This window comes from Dreissena polymorpha, chromosome 6 (assembly GCF_020536995.1).
Source record: "Dreissena polymorpha isolate Duluth1 chromosome 6, UMN_Dpol_1.0, whole genome shotgun sequence".
In the NCBI taxonomy this organism is placed as follows: domain Eukaryota; kingdom Metazoa; phylum Mollusca; class Bivalvia; order Myida; family Dreissenidae; genus Dreissena; species Dreissena polymorpha.
The window spans coordinates 6,404,433-6,428,288 of NC_068360.1; the positions used below are offsets into that span (position 1 = coordinate 6,404,433).

The following is a 23,856-nucleotide window of genomic DNA, read 5'->3' on the forward strand; positions in this document are numbered from 1 at the left end:
AGTCTTGCAATGTAGAGGTGGGCATCGTTTTACTCAGTGATTCTTCTCTCGCTACCAAATTTAAATCTAAGACGTCAAACTCTTCAGATGATGATAGAACAGTGCTGGAACTGTGTAAACCTGTGAAAGTGTTGATATCTCCTAAACCACATAAACGATAGTGGTTGTAGAACTGTGTAAACCTGTGAAAGTGTTGATATCTCCTAAACCACATAAACTATAGTGGTTGCTGATACTGTGTAAACCCGTGAAAGTGTTGACATCTTCGAAATCATTTTAACGATAGTGGTTGCTGATACTGTGTAAACCTGTGAAAGTGTTGATATCTCCGAAACCACTTAAACGAAATGTTGTTGCTGATACTGTGTAAACCCGTGAAAGTGTTGATATCGCCGAAACCACATAAATAAGAGTGGTTAATGGATCTGTGTAAACCCGTGAAAGTGTTGATAGCTCCGAAACCACTTAAACGATAGTGGTTGCTGGAACTGTGTTTACCAGTTAGTGTTGATATCCCCTAAACCACATAAACAATAGGTTTTTGAACTGTGTAAACCTGTAAAAGCATTGATATCTAATTTTATTTAAAACTCACATGATAGTTTTAACATCTTCTTTCCCACTTTGACCATAGTGATTTTTAAGCTGTGTAAATGTTTGGAAGTTATAAAAAACAAATACGGGCCTTGCTCTGTGAAAAAGGCGTTTAATGCATGTGCGTAAAGTGTCATCCCAGATGAGCCTGTGCAGTCCACACACACAGGCTAATCAGGGACGACACTTTCTGATTTTATGGTATTTTTTGTTTCAAGAAAGTCTCTTCTTGGCAAATATCTAGTTTAGGCGGAAAGTGTCTTCCCTGATTAGCCTGTGCGGACTGCACAGGCTAATCTGGAACAACATTTTTGCACATGCATCAAACCCCCTTTTCCACAGAGCATGGCTCATATATATACATGAATGACTTGACAAGTTGTATAAAGATCTAGATATATTTTAGGTATGTCAACAAATAATTTGGTTTGGTAATAAAACGACAAAAGCCACATTCAATGTGTGTTATTTATTGTATGCACTACTAGCATATATCATACACAATCCAAATATATAATTCAATCCATTTTGAATCCAAAATATACATAATGCATGAACCAGTAAAAATATACAGGGGTTAAGGAGACAATATAAGCAGATGTAAACCACTACATGTATTATCATTTGTCAAACTTCAAAATGATCATGATGCCTGCTCAGGTTGTGCTCAGGTTGTCTGACAAAACAAGTTGCACAACAATCAAAAGCAAATAAAGCCTAAATGTCAGCAGTTTTGTAAAGAAATCATAAAAACAAAACACTTGAACCTAAAAAGCTAAGGTTTTATTGGTACAAAATTAAAGTGTGTTCAATCCTAGTAAATTCTTGTGCCCATGGCTAAAATATTTTTTTTATTTACCAATTTATGATGCAGCTGTTATTTTTTGTTTAATCACATGGAATCATGTGGAAAGAGTTTACCGGTACTCAACAGACCTTTAGGACATACACCGGCAGACCAACTGAGTGACTAAAATATATTGGCCATGCTCTGTGAAAAGGGGGTTTAATGCATGTGCATAAAGTGTCGTCCCAGATTAGCCTGTGCAGTCTGCACGGGCTATTCAGGGAAAACACTTTCCACTTTAATGATATTTTTGGTTTAATCACATACCAATACCAAAACAGTAGCATGCAGTCATTATAAAGCTATTATTCATATCAATAAATTGATGAATATCTTTTAAAAACAATTTGTTTGGAAGTGTGATTTTACTTGTTTCATTTAAATGTTCTCTGATATACAGGACTGATAATTTATATGCATGTGATTTTAAAGTCTCTGAAATTGTCATCAATATACACGTAAACAAATACATGTAAATAAGTTAAATGAGACCTACTGTACACACAAATTCTAATCTGGCTACATGAACAAAATATATTAAATAGTTTGAATTATACAAAATGCAACTCCTTCGTCAATTTTTTTTTTAATTATGAAAATATTTTTGTGTACATAGCAATTTATGCTGCGTGTATAGATGGCTTTGTCACCTGTTTTAAGGGTAAATTATGCTGGCATGTGCTGAACCATAGACATGAAAAATCGTCCACACATTTAATTGAGCCTAATATTTGAAGTTTAAATTGATCAATGGAGAAATGTTGAAGTGAAAACTGTTCTGTCAACAAACTTACACATTTCCAATGATATGGCCATGCCCATTTTCAAAAGAAAATGACTCAGAAATTATTGGATCATTTGGTTGGAAAAAAAATGTTTTGAAAATGTACACTTCATGATTATGGCATTTTTAAGTTTCAATTACATTGCTTGAAATAATGTGGAAAGAGTTTACATGTACTCAACAAACTTTTAAGACATACACCGTCAGGCCAACTGACCGCGCTCTGTGAAAAGGGGGTTTAATGCATGTGCATAAAGCGTCGTCCAAGATTAGCCTGTGCAGTCTGCAAACGCTAATCAGGGACAATACCTTACACTTTAATGATATTTTAGGTTAAAAGAAAGTATCTTCTTTGCAAAAAATCAAGTTTAGGTGGAAAATGTTATCCCTGATTAGCCTGTGTGGACTGCACAGGCTAATCTTGGACAACACTTTACGCCCAAGCATTAAACCCCATTTTCACAGAGCATGACCCAAAATCCATTCAGAGCGGAATAAAAAGGCAAATGAAAGAATTTTGCTAAAAAACTAGGAACAACAAAAGTGTGTGCTGTCTGTCAACATGTCCAGTGAGTGTCTAACTACACTCCTGCTTCACTGTTCGTAGAATCACGTTGGTCTGGTAGGTCAGGTAGTTGGCACTCAGGAATACATTGTGATTTCTGGAAATGGCATGAAAAAAGTTGTTAGTATTTAACCCTTTCCCTCTAAAAATCACAGTGAATATGGCCATGTGCAAACAGCATAAAACCAGAACAGCCTGCGAGTAACTCGCAGTCTGTTCAGGTTTTATGCTTTTTGCTGCTCATCAGTATCTTGGGGATAGAAATGAAACCTTTTAAACTTGAATCTAGTAAGAAAGGTCTTAAATCTAACTTTCTAAGGGACTCCAAAATAATGTGTCAAAATATGTATCTAACGTAACCCTTAAACACTCAAATACAAACTCTCATGTGTTTGTAGTCCCTTAGAAATAAAATTATATTTAAGACCTTTCTAAGTAGATTCAATTTTTTAAGGTTTTTCATTTCCAAGCCTGAGATACTAATTAGAAACAAACATCATAAAATCTGAGCTATCAGTCTGATCTTGTTTAATGCTGATATATATATATATCTATCTTGACATTGCTTCTGAGCGGGAAATGAAAAAAGTAAAATTATTTGTTCAATAAAAGCACTATACCCAGTGTAAGCAGTATCAGTATTCATATTTTGGCCCATATATTGAGTTTTGAATAAAGGGCCGAAAGCATTTTACTGGATACATTCAACATCAATATGATTTTTAAGCCATTTGTTTAGAGATTGTTACGTTCTTTGAAGTGTGTTGTTAAATTAAACTTCATTATAATAACAATAATAGAATAAAAACAATATATGAGACGTGCTCTGTGAACAGGGGGTTTAATGCATGTGCGTTGTCGTCCCAGATTAGCCTGTGTAGTCCACACAGGCTAATCAGGGACGACACTTTCAGGGTTTCTGATATTTTCTGTTTAAAGAAAGTCTCTTCTTCCCAAAAATCCAGTTATGGACACAAAAGTGTGCGGACAGGCTAATCTGGGACGACACTTTATGCACATGCATTAAACCCCTTTTTCACACAGCGCGACTCATAAACATAAGTGATCCATCGTGTAACAAAATTACACACAAATAACAATAGCTGTTAGGATGACATATGACTTGAGGCAAAACTTACTGGTTGGTATCCCTGAAGAACTCTTTCAAGGTGTTGCTGAATTTCTTGGAGTAGCGCACAAACTCCCGCTTTCTGTCTTCCAAGATCTGTCAGAAACATAACACAAGCATTAGGCAGACCTTTACGTGTCATGCTGATTTAACACTTTCCCCCATAAGAAGCAAAGCAAAAATGGCTTTTGCAACCAGCATTAAACCAGTACAGCCTGCGAGGAACTCGCAGTCTGTTCAGGTTTTATGCTGTTTGCTGCTCCTCAGTATCTAAGGGTTGGAAATGAAGCCTTTTAAACTTTTTGAATTTTGTAAGAAAGGTCTTTACCGGTAATTAAATGTCACTTTCTCAAGGACAACAAATGAATGAAAATACATATCTAAGTGGTAAAGGCTTTAAAAGGCTGACCTATAATGCTGACTTATAAGGCTCTTCTATAACAATTAGCGGTACAAAATTATGTAAAAAGCAATCAAATTTGCCACTATTTTAAAACTTTTGCAATTTTTATAAGCAATTGATAGCAAAAACGCCTGTTAAAACCTATAAAGCTTACAAGTGACACTACAATACCTGGTTGGTCATATTGGACACATCATATTCATTATAAATTCCTAACAAATAATTTGTGCAAATATATCCAGAATGTTACTATTGAATAAAGGTATGCTCATTTACAAAACTTCACATACATTAACCATTATTCCAAATCTTAGATTCTTTCATTAATTTTTTGCTCCTTTTAAAAGATGCAAAGGAAAAAATGTAAAAAAGCAGCAGAACCCAGCTGTTTGATTATGCATTTGTTCATATTGGACATAACAAACAGTAATTTAAAAACCATCCCAGGGGAGGAAAATACTTTGCCCCCTCCTTACAGGGTTCAACCAAACTGTTAATTTGTATGTAGATCTAGCAAATATAATAACTTTTGTATAATAATACTTATTTCTCTTGCTTTCAGCTGTTATCCTTTCTTTCAAAGTCAAACTTAAAGTTTGACTTTGAGAGAAAGGCAACCAGGTTAAAGAAGAGAAATCACACCCCTGGCATATGCTATAGAAATAATTCAATGTAAGTGGGTTGTTACCTGTTTGCTGCCATTCTCAGATGTAGGTACCTCGCTGATCACTCGGTTAACTGCGTCTAACAGCAGCTTAATAGCACTAGCTATCTCTCTGTAATACAAACAACAGAAGCTTTATAGCACTGGCTATCTCTCTGTGTACATACAGTAGCAAATTGATAGCACTGGCTATCGCTCTGTAATACAAACAGAAGTAAATTGATAGCACAAGCTATCTCTCTGTACTACAGACAATAGCAACTTTATAGCACTAGCTATCTCTCTGTTATACAGACAACAAAAGCTTGATACACCAGCAATCTCTCTGTATTACAGACAATAGCAGCTTGATAGCACTGGCTATCTCTCTGTAATACAAACAATAGCAACTTTATAGCACTGGCTATCTCTCTGTAATACAGACAATAGCAACTTTATAGCACTGGCTATCTCTCTGTAATACAGACAATAGCAGCTTTAAAGCACTGGCTATCTCTCAGTAATACAGACAATATCAGCTTTATAGCACTGGCTATCTCTCTGTAATACTGTAGTACAGACGATAGCAGCTTTATAGCACTGGCTATCTCTCAGTAATACAGACAATATCAGCTTTATAGCACTGGCTATCTTTTTGTTATACAGACAACAAAAGTTTGATAGCACTGGCTATCTCTCTGTAATACAAACAATAGCAGCTTGATAGCACTGGCTATCTCTCTGCAATACAGACAATATCAGCTTGATAGCACTGGCTATCTCTCTGTTATACAGACAATAGCAGCTTTATAACACTGGCTATCTCCCTGTAATACAGACAATAGCAGCTTGATAGCACTGGCTATCTCTCTGTAATACAGACAATATCAGCTTTATAGCACTGGCTATCTCTCTGTAATACTGTAGTACAGACGATAGCAGCTTTATAGCACTGGCTATCTCCCTGTAATACAGACAATAGCAGCTTGATAGCACTGGCTATCTCTCTCTCTCTCTGTAATACAGACAATAGCAGCTTTATAGCACTGGCTATCCCTATGTAGTACAGACAATAGCAGCTTTATAGCACTGGCTATCTCTCTGTCATACAGACAATAGCAGCTTGATAGCACTGGCTATCTCTCTGTAATACAGACAATAGCAGCTTGATAGCACTGGCTATCTCTCTGTAATACTGTAGTACAGACGATAGCAGCTTTATAGCACTGACTATCCCTCTGTAATACTGGAATACAGACAATAGCAGCTTCATAGCACTGTCTATCTCTCTGTAATACAGAAAATAGCAGCTTTATAGCACTGACTATCCCTCTGTAAAACAGACAATAGAGACTTGATAACACTTGCTATCCCTCTGTAATACAGACAATAGCAGCTTTATAGCACTGTCTATCTCTCTGTAATACAGACAATAGCAGCTTTATAGCACTGGCTATCTCTCTGTAATACAAACAATAGCAGCTTGATAGCACCGGCTTTCTCTCTTTAATACAGACAATAGCAGCTTGATAGCACTGGCTATCTCTCTGTAATACAGACAATAGCAGCTTTATAGCACCGGCTATCTCTCTGTAATGCAGACAATAGCAGCTTGATAGCACTGGTTATCTCTCTGTAATACAGACAATAGCAGCTTGATAGCACTGGCTTTCTCTCTGTAATGCAGACAATAGCAGCTTGATAGCACTGGTTATCTCTCTGTAATACAGACAATAGCAGCTTTATAGCACTGGCTATCTCTCTGTAATACAGACAATAGCAGCTTTATAGCACTGTCTATCTCTCTGTAATACAGATAATAGCAGCTTTATAGCACTGACTATCCCTCTGTAAAACAGACAATAGAGACTTGATAACACTTGCTATCCCTCTGTAATACAGACAATAGCAGCTTTATAGCACTGTCTATCTCTCTGTAATACAGACAATAGCAGCTTGATAGCACTGGCTATCTCTCTGTAATACAGATAATAGCAGCTTTATAGCACTGGCTATCTCTCTGTAATACAAACAATAGCAGCTTTATAGCACTGGCTATCTCTCTGTAATACAGACAATAGCAACTTTATAGCACTGGTTATCTCTCTGTAATACAGACAATAGCAGCTTGATAGCACTGGCTATCTCTCTGTAATACATGCAACAAAAGATTTATAGCACCGGCTCCCAATCTCTCTGTACATAAAACATAACAAAGGGTCACACTGTGGTATGTTTATTATGCTCCCCCAAAATTTATTTTGTGGGGGAGCATATAGTCGCCGCTTCGTCTGTCCGTGCGTGTGTGTGTTTGTCTGTCTGTCCGTCAGTGCACAATTTTTTTCAGGGCTGTTTCTCAGCAAATTTATAACCGGAATTCAATGAAACTTTATGGGAAGCTTCACTACCAAGAGGAGATGTGCATATTATCAGCGGGTTCTGGTCGGATGATTTTTCACAGAGTTATAGCCCTTTGAAATTTTCTATAAACAAAATCTTGTCCCCCCAACTACTGTGCCTTCAAGACGTTTCCTTTTATCTGTGCAATATTGTGACAAAAAAAACTTTGGGGAGCATCACCCGTCTCCGACGGTTTCTTGTTACTCAAAGTGTCATGTTTGGCAGTTATTCATTATGCTTGTTATTCCTGTTGTGGTACATCATTAGTATTTCTGTTGGGGATGAACTTGCCAAGATTTGTAACCCACCACATACTGGTAGGAACACTTCAAGTTGGTCCACAGTTGTGTGTTTGTCCACACAGGCCTGGCATATCTGACACAGCTCGCCCCAATATCTAGAGTCCCAGTGGTGTAGTGGATATAGTGTAAGATTAGCGATTAGGTCACGGGTTCGATTCCCACTGTGGAAGCGTTCTTTAGATTTCCCCCATATACACCGAGTACTGGTTTTAGTCCCAGGAAACTCGAGTGTTTCAAATAAGCCTTAGGCTTTCTATGCAATCAAGCTAAAACAGGTTTAAACTAATATCTAGAGGCCCTACCCTATCCATCACCAGAGTTGGGGATAGTTGCCCCACTACCTGATTGGGGGTAGCCAAGTCCGGGTTGCATATCCCTTTTCCCCTCTGCAAACTGAAAATGGCTATGTGCAAACAGCATAAAACCAGAACAGACTGCAAGTAACTTGCAGTCTGTTCACGTTGTTTGCTGCTCATCAGTATCTTAGGTCTGGAGATGAAGCCTTAAAATCTTGAATCTAGTACCAAAGGTCTTAGATTTAATATAACTTTCTAAGGGACTACAAATGCGTGCAAATACGTATCTAAGTGGGAAAGGGCTATTGCTTCATTCCCAACTTAAATTTGCATTGCGTATTCATTATAAAAACAAAACACACACCCAGTTTATATCTAAAATGATGAAAGCACAATTAATAAAGATTTCCCAATAAAATTCAATACTGAGTTTGACTTTCTTTCTTATACACCACAGGCCTAAATAACATCTTTTAGGGGTTCAATATAACAATAGAGTGTTGAGCAAACACAACGTTTGTTCAGCTGTTGCTCTGTTAACACTTTAGGGAAAGGATTCCAGAACTCCTTACTTGATAGTTTCCAAGAACTGTTTTCTGTCGTAGATTTGTTCAGGAATTCTACTCAGGATTTTTTTTAGCGTGGCGGCACAGCGACTCAGCTCCTGGAATGTGTTCTCTGGACGTGTGATCCTCAAATCTGAAACAAGCAAATTCCTTGAATTGATATCTCCAGCCAATATGGACACAAGTTTTCTGAATGGATGGACAATACCTTTTGACCTCAATGTGTGACCAAAGGATTATTGGTGTTAAATGTGAAGCACCCCAAGATGATTGAGAACAACTATATGGAAAGTTTCATGGCATAGTAAAGGAATGAATAAATAATGAACTAGAAATGGCGCGGCAGAGGCCGACGCGTATCCCCACGCCGAATGTTTGACCTAGGTGTGCCCCAGGGTTGGTAATGGGGCCATGCATAGCTGAGATTGACCGTATTGTCATAAGAGAAGTTCATCATCAATTAGAAGTGAATTGGTGTAGAAATGAAGAAGTTATAGTAAAAGGCAATTTTGGGTGGGTGTGACATATGTGGGCAGGGCGCCCCAGGGTTGGTAATTGTGCCATGCATAGTTGAGATTGACCGTATTGTCAAAAGAGAAGTTCAGTATCAATTTGAAGTGAATCGGTGTAGAAATGAAGAAATTATAGTAAAAGGCAATTTTGGGCGGGTGTGGTCTATGTGGGCGGGGCCCCAGGGTTGGTAATGGGGCCATGCATAGTTGAGATTGACCGTATTGTCATAAGAGAGGTTCAGTATCAATTTGAAGTGAATCGGTGTAGAAATGAAAAAATTATAGTAAAAGGCAATTTTGGGTGGGTGTGGTCTATGTGGGCGGGGCGCCCCAGGGTTGGTAATGGGGCCATGCATAGTTGAGATTGACTGTATTGTCATAAGAGAAGTTCAATATCAATTTGAAGTGAATCGGTGTAGAAATGAAGAAATTATAGTAAAGGCAATTTTGGGTGGATGTGGTCTATGTGGGCGGGGCCCCAGGGTTGGTTATGGGGCCATGCATAGTTGAGATTTTCCCTAATGTCATAAGAGAAGTTCAGTATCAATTTGAAGTGAATCCGTGTAGAAATGAAAAAATTATAGTAAATGGAATTTTTTGGTGGGTGTGGCCTATGTGGGCGGGCGCCCCAGGGTTGGGATTTGGGCCATGCATAGTTGAGATTGACCCTAATGTCATAACAAAAGTTCAGTATCAATTTGAAGTGAATCCGTGTAGAAATGAAAAAATTATAGTACATGGAAATTTTTGGTGGGTGTGGCCTATGTGGGCGGGGCGCCCCAGGGTTGGGAATGGGGCCATGCATGGTTGAGATTGACCGTATTGTCATAAGAGAGGTCCAGTATCAATTTGAAGTGAATCGGTGTAGAAATAAAGAAGTAAATGTAAAATAACCTAAAAAAATGAGTGATAATTTCTGACGCGGCCCCACCCTAACCGCTATAACTTTTGACCCAGGGGTCAGATCAAAATTCCAAATAGTGCAGGGTCGCACATATGCTCATAGCTACCATGTGTGTAAGTTTCAAGGTTCTAGTGCTTTTAGTGTAGGAGGAGATAGTGGCCAGGACGGACGGACAGACAGACGGACGGATGGCGGAGATAACCACAATATCCCCACCTTTTTTTCAAAAAGCGTGGGGATAAAAATTCATCAAATTTGTGACCTTTGACCTCAATTTGTGACCTTGACCTTAACCCCTAGGATTATGGGTGTTGAATGTGTAGCACCCACAGATGATTGAGAACAACTATGGCAAGTTTCATGGCTCTGGCTCATGTGTTAATTGAGATAAAACTCTAAACTTATATTAAAGCATTTTTTAAGAAACTAAGGGCCATAACTCCGTTATTAACAGATGGTGTTCAATGACATTTGATGTGCATCATCCTCTTATCCATATATATACACCGCCTATGGCAGGGGATAATAAAAACACCGGGCTAGGGTCTTTATATTCAGCCTTGAAATACTATTTTATCACTTTTGCTAATCCGGTCTTAGGTAAAGATTTAATGCTGAATCATGGCTGTATGATGACTGTAAAACTATGACACAAAAGACAAATTTAGACTCGTTCTGGGAAAACAGGGCTTAATGGATATGAGTAAAGTGTCTTCCCAGATTAGCCTGTGTAAACTGCACAGGCTAATCAGGAATGAAACTTTTGGACTAGACTGGATTTTTGTTAAAATAAGATATCCTTTAAACAAAAACACCATTACAACCTAAACAATCGGATATGTGCATATATTTCATTTTTGAGCTAGGAAAAAAAATTAATTAGAGAAAATGCGAAGTGTTAACCCTTTCCCTCTCAGATTCAAAGTGAAAATGACTATGTGCAAACAACAAAAAGCCAGAACAGCCTGCAAGTAACTCGCAGTCTGTTCAGGATTTATGCTGTTTGCTGGTCATCAGTATCTAAGGGTTGGAAATGAAGCCTTTAAAACTTGTCAATACCGTAAATACGCGAATATAATACGCTCTCTTGTATAATCCGCACCCCCGAGTTTGGTCCAATTGTATCTCTTAAAATTGAAAATCCGAGTAAAATATGCACTAAACAAGAGCACCGCATAACGGGTGCCACGCTCGGCTGCGAAAGCTTGTCAGAATGTTGTTGTGTTTTTTAGAGGTCACAGTGACCTTGACCTTTGACCTAGTGACCCAAAATGGGTGTGGCATATAGAACTCATCAAGGTGCAACTACATATGAAGTTTCAAATATGAAGATGGAAGCACTTTGATTTTAGAGCCTATGTTAAAGTTTGATATAAGAGGTCACAGTGACCTTGACCTTTGACCCAAAAATGGGTGTGGCATGTAGAACTCATCAAGGTGCATCTACATATAAAGTTTCAAAGTTGTAGGTGGAAGCACTTTGATTTTAGAGCCAATGTTAAGGTTTTAGCACGACGCCTACGGCGCTCGAGCTGGCTATGACAATAGCTCGTGTTTTCTTCGAAAACAGCCTCACTAAAAATTAGTGTCCTAAATCGTCCATTTTCGAAAAAATGTGTCAATATATTCTTGTGTTGTTCCCTGTTGTCATGAAGGTTGCATAAACAAAATCTCTGTCTATTGTTTATATTACCGTTGATTGTTACCGATTACACACGGGCCACCTGCTGACACCCGGGTCAAGCAGTCATTATTGCAAAAGAAAGAAACAAAGACGCCAGTTTTTTATAACATTTAATTCCATTTGACAATATTCAGGACGATAATAATTATAATAATAAAATAATAAGTAGAACAAGTGGTTACTTCCATTTTTATAGTACACTAGATGAATTACTCTTCCGAAGTGTTACAAACTCGACACTGTTATTATACTTTAAATACAAGTAAACCGCTCGTGTTTTTCTCGTATCCCTTTAATTAAAATAGGCCGCTGTCGTTAAGGATAGTTTGGGTGAAAAAAAAACAAATTAATTAAATATCACCTTTCAATTTAATTCGGCAATCGGCAGAAAGGTGTAATATTATCGCCATATAACTAATCATTTAATTATCACTCTTTAATTTAATGGCGAAAGACAGCGCGAGCCCTGTTGTCCCCCTTTGATGTAATGGTGTAAATAAAAATGGCTGACACGCAGCAAATAACAACGATTAAGTTGAAATTTTTCACAGGAAAATTTTTGTTCTGCTCTACATTCATATATACCGTAAATCCACAAATATAATACGCCCTCGTGCATAATACACACCCCCGAGTTTGGTCAAAATTTATCGGTAAAAATTGAAAATCCTAGTAAAATACGCACTAAAAAAATCAGTGTCCGAAATCGGCAATTTCAGAAAAAATGTGACAATATATTTTTGTGTTGTGAAAATAGCAAATCAATTTGGTGTTGTCAACTATCTGTTACCCCGGTATATTGATCGGGATGTGTTATAGTGTTATGACAGTTTCATAATAAATATCTCTTGTCTATCGTTTATATTACCATTGATTGTTACCGATAACACACGTGCCCCTTGCGGACATCCAGGTCAAGCAGTCATAATTACAAAAGAAAGAAGCAGAGACGCTGTTTTTTGTTTTCACATTTAATTCCATTTGACAATATTCGGGACGATAATAATTATAACAATAATAAGTAATAAGAAGACAAAATGGTTACTTCCGTTTTTATAGTTGTCTAGATGAATTACTTTTTCTTTTTTCGAGTTACAAACGCGATACTTTACTATAACTTAAAATACAATTAAACCGCTCGTGTTTTTCATGATCTCTTTAATTAAACAAGGGACAAAATTGTCACAAAACCAGGTTTTCATTGTGAAAAAAAATCTGATAAAGGGAGACAAGTCAAACTGAACTTTTGAAATGAACAAAGAAAATTAACCCCCTTTGTAAGTTTGTTTTAAAATAAATCTATTTTTAGTCGTGGCGACCTTGACATTGGAGATATGCACATGAATTTATTTTTTTTGACCTTTGACCATGAAGGATGACCTTGACCTTTCACCACTAAAAATGTGCAGCTTCATAAGATACACATGCATGGCAAATATCAAGTTTCTTCAATATTGCAAAAGTTATGAGCAACGTTAAAGTTTTCGGACGGACACACAGACGGACGGACGGACGGTCAAAATTTGTGTGCGTATGGAAAGGCGTTGTCCATATACACATGCATACCAAATATGAAGGTTATATCTCAAGGGACATAGAAGTTAAGAGCATTTTTCGAAACCTAAACGCAGATTTTGAAACCTAAACGCAGACCCCTACTTCAAGGTCAAGGTCACAGGGGTCAAAATTGTTGTGCGTATGGAAAGGCCTTGTCCATATACACATGCATACCAAATATGAAGGTTATATCTCAAGGGACATTTATGGCCATTTTTGACCTTTGAACTCAAAGTGTGACCTTGACCTTGAAGATATCGACGTAATTATTTCGCGCGACACACCGTCCAATGATGGTGAACAAATGTGCCAAATGATTTTAAAATCTGACAATGAACGACATAGTTATGGCTCGGACAAGCTCATTTATGGCCATTTTTGACCTTTGAACTCAAAGTGTTACCTTGACCTTGGAGATATCGACGTAATTATTTCGCGCGACACACCGTCCAATGATGGTGAACAAATGTGCCAAATGATTTTAAAATCTGACAATGAACGACATAGTTATGGCCCCGACAAGCTTGTTCCGCCCGCCCGCCAGCCAGCCAGCCAGCCAGCCAGCCCGCCCGCATTCGCCAATCTAATAACCAGTTTTTTCCTTCGGAAAACCTGGTTAAATACGCTGCTGTCATTAAGGCTAGTAAAAAACAAATTAATTAATTATCACCTTTCAATTTAATTCGGCAATCGGCAGACAGGTGTAATAGACTCTATAACCATCATAAAACTAATTATTTAATTACCACTCTTTACTTCAGATATGGTAAATATGTGGTAGAAAGATAAATAGTGGTCAGCTAAGAAATATTTATTTACGGGTATTGTCACTGTTTTTTTTTCATTTGCTAATCTCTTTATACGACTTGGCATCCAGTCGCTATTTTGTAGGCAGACGACGATATTAACTGTGTATTCAAAGTATACAGTGTCTGTGCATGGATGACCCAATATTATCCGATAGCTCCTCCTGTTCTCACGTTTCATTCGACAACGTCATTTCATGTGTAAGCGAGCTCAATGTTGATTGGCCGGCTACCATGCGCACTTCAATAATAATAAGGTCAAGCGCTGTCTCATAATCGGGTACAGACTGGGTTTCGTTTACTGTTCGAATTGCAAACACTTTCGTTAAAACAAAGAGACAAATATAGAAAACCAGTCCGATATAAATGGCGCATGTTTTCAATAAAATTTTACTAGATTTTCGCATTTTCACAAATAAGATTTTTATTAAGCCAAATTCTCAATATTTCCGCAAATGACTCAAATGGCGAACGACAGTGCGAGCCCTGTTGCACCCCTTTGATGTAATGGTGTAGTTCAAAATGGCTGCTGCGAAGCGAATAACAGCGATTAAGTTGAAAATTTGCACAGGAAAAAATTTGTTCTGCTCTAAACTCGTATATTATACACACCCCTTACTTGAAGAAAAAATCGGCAGGTAAAAAAGTGCGTATTAAATTCATAGATTTACGGTAATATGCACACCCTACTTGAAGAAAAATTCGGCAGGTAAAAAAGTGCGTATTATATTCGTGTATGTACGGTAGTAAGAAAGGTCATAAGTTATATTTAATATAAAATATGTCTCTAAGTGATAAAGGTTAAAGCCAACTCTCCAGTGGTTTTAATCATTTCTACAGCCAAACCTTCAGATTCTGTAGATCCTCCCAACTTTAGCAGTGTCTCACTGACATCCAACTTGTCATGGAGGTCTGCCTTACGAAGCAACCCACTGGCAAAGTCAAACGTGAACCCGGGCAGCTGGGAATCAACCTGCATACATAAAGATAAACATAAACAATCAGATTTGGAGAATCCACCTGAGTACACAAAGATAAACAATCAGCTTTGGAGAATCCACCTGAATACACAAAGATAAAAAATCAGATTTGGAGAATCCACCTGAATACACAAAGATAAGCAATCAGATTTGGAGAATCAACCTGAATACACAAAGATAAACAATCAGATTTGGAGAATCCACCTGAATACACACAGATAAGCAATCAGATTTGGAGAATCAACCTGAATACACAAATATAAACAATCAGATGAAGATAATCCACCTGAATACACAAAGATAAACAATCAGATTTGGAGAATCAACCTGAATACACAAAGATAAACAATCAGATGAAGAGAATCCACCTGAATACACAAAGAAAAACAATAAGATTTGGAGAATCAACCCGAATACACAAAGATAAACAATCAGATTTGGAGAATCCACCTGAATACACAAAGATAAACAATCAGCTTTGGAGAATCAACCTGAATACACAAAGATACAATCAGATTTGGAGAATCAACCTGAATACACAAAGATAAACAATCAGATTTGGAGAATCAACCTGAATACACAAAGATACAATCAGATTTGGAGAATCAACCTGAATACACAAAGATACAATCAGATTTGGAGAATCGACCTGAGTACACAAAGATACAATCAGATTTGGAGAATCCACCTGAATACACAAAGATAAAAAATCAGATTTGGAGAATCAACCTGAATACACAAAGATAAACAATCAGATTTGGAGAATCAACCTGAATACGCCAAAAAAAAACAATCAGATTTGGAGAATCAACCTGAATACACAAAGATACAATCAGATTTGGAGAATCAACCTCAATACACAAAGATAAACAATCAGATGAAGAGAATCAACACGAATACACAAAGGTAAAAAATCAAATCAGTATACTTTGCTTCATACCAGATCAGTAAACTTGGGTCAGATTGGCAAACAGTCTGATCAGGTCATTTCAGGTCCACCTTGGTAAACAATTAATGTCCACATTGGGCAATATCAGGTTCACCTTGGAAAACACTAATGTACACTTTGTGACATATCAAGTGCATAGTGTTATTATTAACAAGAAAGTTCATAGTTGTTATAATTAACAAGACAGTTCATAACTTTTATATTAACAAGATAATTCATAGAGTTATAATTAACAAGAGAGGTTATAGTGTCATAATTAACAAGAAAGTTCATAGTGTTATAATTAACAAGAAAGTTCATAGTGTTACAATTAACACAATAGTTCATAGTGTTACAATTAACAAGAAAGTTCCTTGTATCACCCAAACTTTCAAAGGTCTATTTTGAACATTTAATTCTTTCAGCTGTTTCCTTACCTTTGTAAATGCTGCCCTCAAAGTCTGTGACGCTGCCAGGTCTTTTTTCTCCAACTGTAACAATATATTCAAACATGGTATCCATGCGCAAACTCTTTTCACAGTGCACTTCTATGCCTTTCCCCATCGCCACTTAGCACTGAACAACCCCTGTGTCTCAATGTCCTAATGTGCCTAATTGTCCAAACACATGTACATTTGTTATTGTATTGACTGTGTGCATGCTTTTATACTTAAGACTTAAGTGGAAATTTAATGTTGTGCACACAAAAGTAAAAATATCCAACCAATTGCCAACTGCAGATCTTGCGCCTAACAAAAATCTGGGGGAAAGGCCTGTACTTCTGGACATGCAAAATAAAACAATATTGTTTAAATCTATGTATCCTCCATTTAATTTATTAAATGACGAGTTGTTTTTGTTATCTCATTTTGGTCAAGCCTACATGTACATATTTGACAAAAACAGAATGTGCAATCATATTGATTTATCAGAACCATTATTTTATGGAAAGTAGTCAGGTCTCAAGAAAACTATTAAAAGTCAAGGCCAAACTTGGGTCTTTCTGAATGTTGTTTCAGACAGTGTATAATGCAGAGTTGCCATTTTGAAACATGTCAAAGAAGGAATAATATCCTACCCCCCTTATTGGGTTCCCCTGAAGCCTTTTATCTTCACTATTGACACTAGAAATGGCGCGTCCTTGGCCGACGCGTATCCCCACGACGCAACTTTTGACCCATGGGTCAGATCAAAATTCCAAATAGTGCACTGTAGCACATATGCTTACAGCTACCATGAGTTTAAGTTTCAAGGTTCTAGTACTAATAGTGTAGGAGGAGATAGTGGCCAGGACGGACGGACAGACGGCGGAGATAACCACATAATCCCCCGCTCCAATTCGGAGTGTGGGGATAAATATCTAGTAAACTTAAAACCTATTTATTATGCATTTGAGGCATTAAAAAAGGAAATAAGTTGAGGCATTAAAAAGAAGGAAAAAAGTTGAGGCATTAAAAAGAAGGAAATAAGCTAGCAGAAAATCCCACCCCTGTCTGATAAAAGAATCAATTTTTTCATGAGAGATAAAGACAACAAATAAAAGAACTGTACCCTCTCGAAAAGCGGTGACAAAACAACATCTACTATCATCTTGGCATAAAGAGCCTTGTTTCCGTCAGAGTGGGCCATTCTGTTGGTGCGTAGATGCTAACACTGATGTGAATTTGTATCTCAGGACTCTGAAAAGATTTGCAAAGTTATCGTCACAAGCAGGACAATATCATTCCAGGGTTTTCAACGCTACTTTTCAAATCATTACTTGAACCTGCCAGGGAAGCCTACAAATATTGATGCCTATCTTAAGTTCACTTGCTGCATGTACTTAATCAATTAACCCTTTACCACTTAGATATGTATTTTGATGCATTTGTAGTCCCATAGAAATTATATTAACTGAAGACCTTTCTTACTACATTGTATTTCAAGTTAAAAAGCTTCATTTCCAACCCTTAGATACTGATGAGCAGGCTAGCAAACAGAATAAAACCTGAACAGACTGCGAATTACTCGCAGGCTGTTCTGGTTTTATGCTGTTTGCACATAGCAATTTTAACTTTACTTCTGAGTGTGAAAGTGTTAATAAACTATGTTTTCTATGGCAGACTGATTGACAATGCTGTGAAAGCTAATCTCTTATGTCAGGTGGACCTATAAAGCATATCACAGGTGTCACATTGCCCATATCAAGTCGTAACATTATGTATTATACAACCAACAAAAGTTGGTTTACTCACGATAAAGACATTTCAATACTAATGAACACAATTTCATTATGAAATGCCTTTCCAGTGTTGCTTTACGTATATTGTTAGCACAAACTGTATTGATTACATTTTGGTGTATGTCAATTATTTATAATAAATATACTCTACATGTAGCTTCAAGCAAACAAATTAAAAATTATCTGCAGATACCTATGATGTAAATAAATTCAGGTTATGCAAGAATCAACAGCTTTAGTTGAATTAAGACATAATAAAACAATCTGTTTCCTGGGTAGGACCAGTATTTGGTTTTATAAAGGGTGATCTAAAGAAAGCTTCCACTTAAAGGATCAATACTGAGATCTTCGAGTGACTCCTTTAGCGGACACCATATCAACTACGCCACAGCCACCAAACTATCTTTGAATTCTAGACGCTAAATGAGCAAACAATTATAAAATAATAGACCTAAAAGCTTGGCAGATGTAAAACGCTTTATCCAGCAAAAAATAAGATTTAATTGTTTGGATGCATTATGTTTTGTATTGAAACAATCATAATGTTTATATACAATAATGTCCAAATTTTTATTGCATTACATGGTTATCAAATGAACAACAAGACTTACTGTAAGAATCTGTAAAAGAAGAAACAGACCTTGGAGTAACCTTCACCAGAGATCTTAATAATCACATAAACAATAAGATAAATAGAGCAAACAGTATACTAGCACTTATAAAAGGGTCTTTTGATAGATACTCCTTCATGAGACTTTACACTGCATAGGTGAGGACACACCTGAAATTTGCTGTAGTTTGGCACCCGTAAGGATATTGAGAGCATTGAACAGGTCCAAATGAGGGCGACAAAACTTGTGCCAATCTTAAGTGATCTACCATACCAGACTAGACTAAAAGGGCTTAAAACTCTCAAAACTAGCACACAAAAGACTTTGAAGGGGCTATGATTCAGACATCTAAGCTTGTGACAAAATTTTTAACTTCAAAATTCATCAGAAGAGGACACTCTATGACACTTGAAAAACCAAGATGTGCACTTTCATTTACGCTGAACCGATTCTCCAACAGAAATATTAATGTATGGAAAAGATTACCCAAACATGTTGGTGATGCAGAAAACCTGAATAGTTTCAAAAAAGCTTGGATAAACACTGGCATAAAAGTAGGTTGTATAAAAGCTAGATGAAAAATGTGCTGTCAAGTATCTTAACAGTAAACTATAGTAAATACAGACTTATCAGTCACCAAATGATCATATTATATAAAATAAGCTGGTCTATACAAAGTTTGCTTGACGGAGGTCTAAAAAAAGGACGTTGTCCCTACATAGGAGCTGCAAAACCATCCTACAGATATCCTACAGGTAAATGAGCTTTTGGCTTGCCAGTACATAAGGTAATTCCTATTATCATATTACGAAATAAACGCTAGTAACATTCTTGCTGATATGGCTGGAAAGTGAGCGGTATTAAAAAAATTAATACAAGTAAACTACTAAATACAAACACCACACCCAACATTAACACATCCTTCTTATCGTCGTGAACGGTGAATTGGTCAATCTCGATATAAAATGTCGACGAAGTTAGATGGCATAACAAGGTTAAATACTTCAAATAGAAGAGATAATTCCGATTTAAAACAATAAGATGGTAAAAAGATACAATAAACAGCCTTACAGAAGATAATGTAGTTTACGAAATCATTTCATTTACCGAACATTTTAATGTTTCAGAAGTTAGTTGTTTCTCTTCCTGAATTATCGTCTCTTTTGTGAAGAGCTGTTTGACTATGATTCGTACCGATACTCGAACCATTTATTCGCCCCCATCTTTCGAATGACCCATAACATAAACGAGGTAAATTGATATCATCGACTCGATTTAAGGTATTGACAGTGTATTTTGATGCTTTCACCTTTTATATTATGATTAATCCAGTAATTTTGTGTTATCGACATTTTAAAGAAATTGATATAACTACATAAAAGCATTCACGATACACTGGTATCTTTTAAAAGCGTGGGGATATTGGGGTTATCTGAGCCGTCTGTCCGTCCGTCCTGGCCACTATCTCCTCCTACACTATTAGCACTAGAACCTTGAAACTTACACACATGGTAGCTATGAGCAGATGTGCGACGGTGCACTATTTGGAATTTTGATCTGACCCCTGGGTCAAAAGTTATGGGTGGGGGGGGGGGGGGCAGTTTTCCTCATATGGCTATAGTAAAACCTTGTTAACACTCTAGTTTAGGTTATTTTACAATAACTTCTTCATATCTACACCGATTTTCTTCAAATTGATACTGAACATCTCTTATGACAATGCGGTCAATCTCAACTATGCATGGCCCCATTACCAACCCTCGGGCGCCCCCTCCCAACATAGACCACGACCCAAAATTTTGTTTTAACATAACTTCTTCATTTATTCACCAATTGACTTCAAATTAATACTGAACATCTCTTATGACAACACGGTCTTTCTCAACCATCCATGTCCACATTACCCACCCCAGGGCCCTGCCCACATAGGCAACACTTACCCAAAATTGCCTTTTCGTCCGTCCGTCTGGCCGTCCTGGCCACTATCTCCTCCTTCACTATAAGCACTATAGAACCTTGAAACTTAAACACATGGTAGCTATGAGCATATATGCGACAGTGCACTATTTGGAATTTTGATCTGACCCCTGGATCAATCATGTGGCGTGGGGATACATGCCGTCCTGTGCCGCGCCGTTTTTATATTTTGTATTTTCTTTTAACTTTGCCATGTTTTGTGTGTACCTATTTTTTACAACAGTATTAAAAGTTTTAACAAATGTAATATAAAAATAAGAATACCTTAACCCTTTCAGTGCGGGAACCGAATTTTGAAGGCCTGTGCAAACAGTTTGGATCCAGATGAGACGCCACAGAACGTGGCGTCTCATCAGGATCCAAACTGTTTGCTATTCTGATAGTATAGTATATTCTGAAAGTATTTTTTGAAAAAAATCGAAGAAAATGCTAATTTTTGAAATTTAGCAGACAACATTTTAGCAGACGACAAATTTCCCAGCATGCAATGGGTTAAATGTAGCTTTATAATTTACTACCCTATCCAGCTCTATAAAGTTAAACATAAGTGATATATAATATGATATTGAAAAGTATTTGTGAGATAAAAACAACAACACCAATTTCTTATCAATTTGACTTTGACGAGATTTTATGAAAAAAAAGCAAAGGACCTTCGCTGAAAGCTAAAAATGGTGGAAAAAATTACTGTGGTCTTTGCACTTGCCTTGAACTTGTCTCCGGTGCCTTTCTCAAGCTATAAGCGGAAAATAATCAGGGGAATGGTAATTTTGACATTTTGAATCATTTACATACATTTACACCAAAAAAACAAAAGTTCTTTAAATCATTCCACTGACTATTCAGTCAGTAGTATTATATTTGAGACATATGGTGCACATTTAGAGCTCATTTTTATATTGAGCAAAATTCTTTGTGTTTGGGTTTTATTGGCTTGTATAGGCAATCATTGTTTTTTTCAGATTTGAAGATGAGCACGATAACAATCCTGGATGGAGGGACTGCAACAGAGCTTGTAAGACTTGGATTTCCTGCTATAAATGTAAGCGTATGTGTGGCTATAATATTAAAGGGGCCTTCATGTTTGGTAAATTGACAAAATGAAAAAAAGTTGTTTCAGATTCGCAAATTTTCGTTTAATTTATGATATTTGTGACACAGTGCCTATACCACGTGACTTTTTAAGATCTGTGTGGGGAGTAAAATATCAACAAAAGCATGACAAAGGTAAGATTTTTAAGGATTACTTTTTCAATATGCAACCATTTTTATTTGGAAAAAGTGGAGAGCCGGCTCATCCATGAGAGCTTTCTATAGGTTTCATGATTTATAAAACAAATAAGAATTTTTTCAGTAAAGTGCAACCGCGCCTTTGAACGGTTAGAAAAAGGTAGGATCAGTGTGGGGACATTATTTTATTTTGACACAGAAACATCACCTCTAGTGAAATTAAGAAATAAACTTTATGGGCGGAGCTTACACTATATAATTTTGCATTCATTTTCAGGTTTTTTTCTGTTATATATTTACGTAACAAATCCAAGAAAAACATTCTTACAGTAATATGATCTGTGTGGTGTACGTTTTTAGAATGATCTGTGTGGTATACTGTTTTTTAGTTTTTCAGTTCTATTCAGTTGTTTAAAAAATGCTTGTTAATAATGTTTTTGAAACTGGATTTTTAAATGCGATAGCATGTAAAACACATAATGGCTATACACTACGCTTGCACCGCTTGTTGAACTAATACATGATTATGATATACAGGCATGCTATACAATCCCCATTATAATATTAAAATCTTACGCTGGAGCATCTTAAATCGATGACAATTCCATGCTTACCTTAAATAAGTGTACACTTTATGTTATTGTATTTAGTTCCATTTTTATTTTGGCACCTACACTACTGTCACGTGAAGTAATGTATTGTATATTATTTTAAATATTATATTTGCTTTGAGGTATGGTTCAATGCTCCGAATGCGGAAAAATGTTGGAGAACAGAGCTGGTCTATTGCGCCACATTAGAAGACACGCTTACTCTGGAAACTTATACTGCTGTGGGAAAGCATTTCAGGTAAGATTGCATACCTTAAAAATAGTTACATTTTTATACAGTTATACTAACAAACAGATGAACGGATTTTCTTGAAACAACACACATATACAATATATCTCATCTCTCAGGTTATCATATATTTTGAAATATCTCAATAATCGTCTAATCGTTGGTAATTTAAAAATAACAAACGCATGTCTTCTGTTATTAATATTTTTGAAATATCATGTGAATAAAATAGTTTTTTTCTCAGGATGCCTACAATCTTAGAAGGCTTCAAAGAACGAAGGACCCAAATGTCACGTGTGTGTACAGTGCGGCAAAAGCTTTGCGGACAAGTACCTACTCGTGGCTCGAGAGAAAAGTGCATAAAGAGCGATTGGTGACATGTTACCAATGTGGGTTGGCAGTTAAGAGTGAGAATGACCTCAAAGAGCACGACAAGACCCACAAGTCATGCCAGACAAGTGTTACAGGTGTGAGGAGTGTTTCAAAACGTACAAACGCAAAACAAACCTTTCTCAACACGTGAGGACTTTACATAAATCTGCGAATACTGATTAAAAATCATTTTAGTTTACAGTTTGTCTGTGTAACTTGATAATCGTTTAACGTCATTGTCCCCTACCGGTGAAAAGTTCTTCATATTTTTTCATGAAACTTGAAACATGGATAGATAGCAATATGGAGATTATGCACCTCATTTCATTTTGTTCCTACGTCAAAAAGTCTGGTTGCTATGGCAACAAATCGAAAAAATTCTGACAATGGTGGAGTTTCACCGGTAGGGGACCATATTGCTTGAAATAGCCTTGTTTTATTTGTTGTTTTATTTTAACGTTACTTTTAAAAATGATTCTTAAGTTATCCGAATTTGATAAGTTTTTATGTTTTGTTTAGTTCGTTTGTGTTTTTCTTATGAAATCATTCTCAAATAATTGTGCAATAATTTGGATTTACGTTATTCATTAATACATCGCATCTGTGATTCGTATTATCGATCTGTGATTCTTTTTTAATTATAACTTGATTAAAGTTTTGCGATGTTTTTTCATTGATTTCAATTTTAAATACCGCTGTCACGAG

The 23,856-nt window shown here is 36.7% G+C and overlaps 3 protein-coding genes across 10 annotated transcripts in view; 2 read left to right on the forward strand and 1 right to left on the reverse strand.

Annotated features, from left to right (window-relative positions):
- Positions 1-1,053, forward strand: part of LOC127835269 (integrator complex subunit 4-like) — a 49,233-nt gene extending 48,180 nt beyond the window's left edge. For both annotated transcript variants that reach the window (XM_052361613.1, XM_052361615.1), the window contains one exon: positions 1-1,053. In XM_052361613.1, coding sequence (XP_052217573.1) covers positions 1-161 — 161 coding nt within the window. In that variant the 3' untranslated portion in view covers positions 162-1,053.
- On the reverse strand, positions 1,049-19,998 carry LOC127835272 (programmed cell death protein 10-like). Of its 2 annotated transcripts, none has more exons than XM_052361620.1 (8): positions 19,840-19,998; positions 17,452-17,579; positions 16,338-16,391; positions 14,839-14,965; positions 8,536-8,662; positions 5,011-5,098; positions 3,930-4,015; positions 1,049-2,887 (listed from the first exon to the last, which is right to left on the reverse strand). In XM_052361620.1, exons 2-8 carry the CDS (start codon positions 17,527-17,529, stop codon positions 2,803-2,805), a joined length of 645 nt encoding a protein of 214 aa, XP_052217580.1. In that variant the 5' UTR covers positions 17,530-17,579; positions 19,840-19,998; the 3' UTR covers positions 1,049-2,802. The 2 variants fall into 2 exon arrangements, with proteins under 2 accessions (XP_052217580.1, XP_052217581.1); XM_052361621.1 differs by having other exon boundaries at positions 19,804-19,922.
- The window catches only part of LOC127835273 (homocysteine S-methyltransferase YbgG-like), a 17,406-nt gene continuing 13,261 nt past the window's right edge, over positions 19,712-23,856 (forward strand). The window contains exons 1-2 of one of the 6 annotated variants that reach the window (XM_052361624.1): positions 19,712-19,776; positions 21,672-21,751. In XM_052361624.1, the coding sequence (XP_052217584.1) occupies positions 21,680-21,751 (72 nt within the window). In that variant the 5' untranslated portion in view covers positions 19,712-19,776; positions 21,672-21,679. Of the gene's footprint in view, positions 19,777-19,881; positions 20,013-21,671; positions 21,752-23,856 lie in introns of those variants that run through there. The other 5 variants (XM_052361622.1, XM_052361625.1, XM_052361623.1 and 2 more) reach the window with 5 other exon arrangements.

Coding starts and splice junctions, on each gene's coding strand:
- LOC127835272 (XM_052361620.1), bottom strand. CDS start 17,529: ATGGCCCACTCTGACGGAAACAAGGCTCTTTATGCCAAGATGATAGTA. Junction 5,099..8,535: donor CAGTTCTTGGAAACTATCAA/GTAAGGAGTTCT, acceptor TTTGTATTACAG/AGAGATAGCTAGTGCTATTA. Junction 4,016..5,010: donor CTGAGAATGGCAGCAAACAG/GTAACAACCCAC, acceptor TGTTTCTGACAG/ATCTTGGAAGACAGAAAGCG.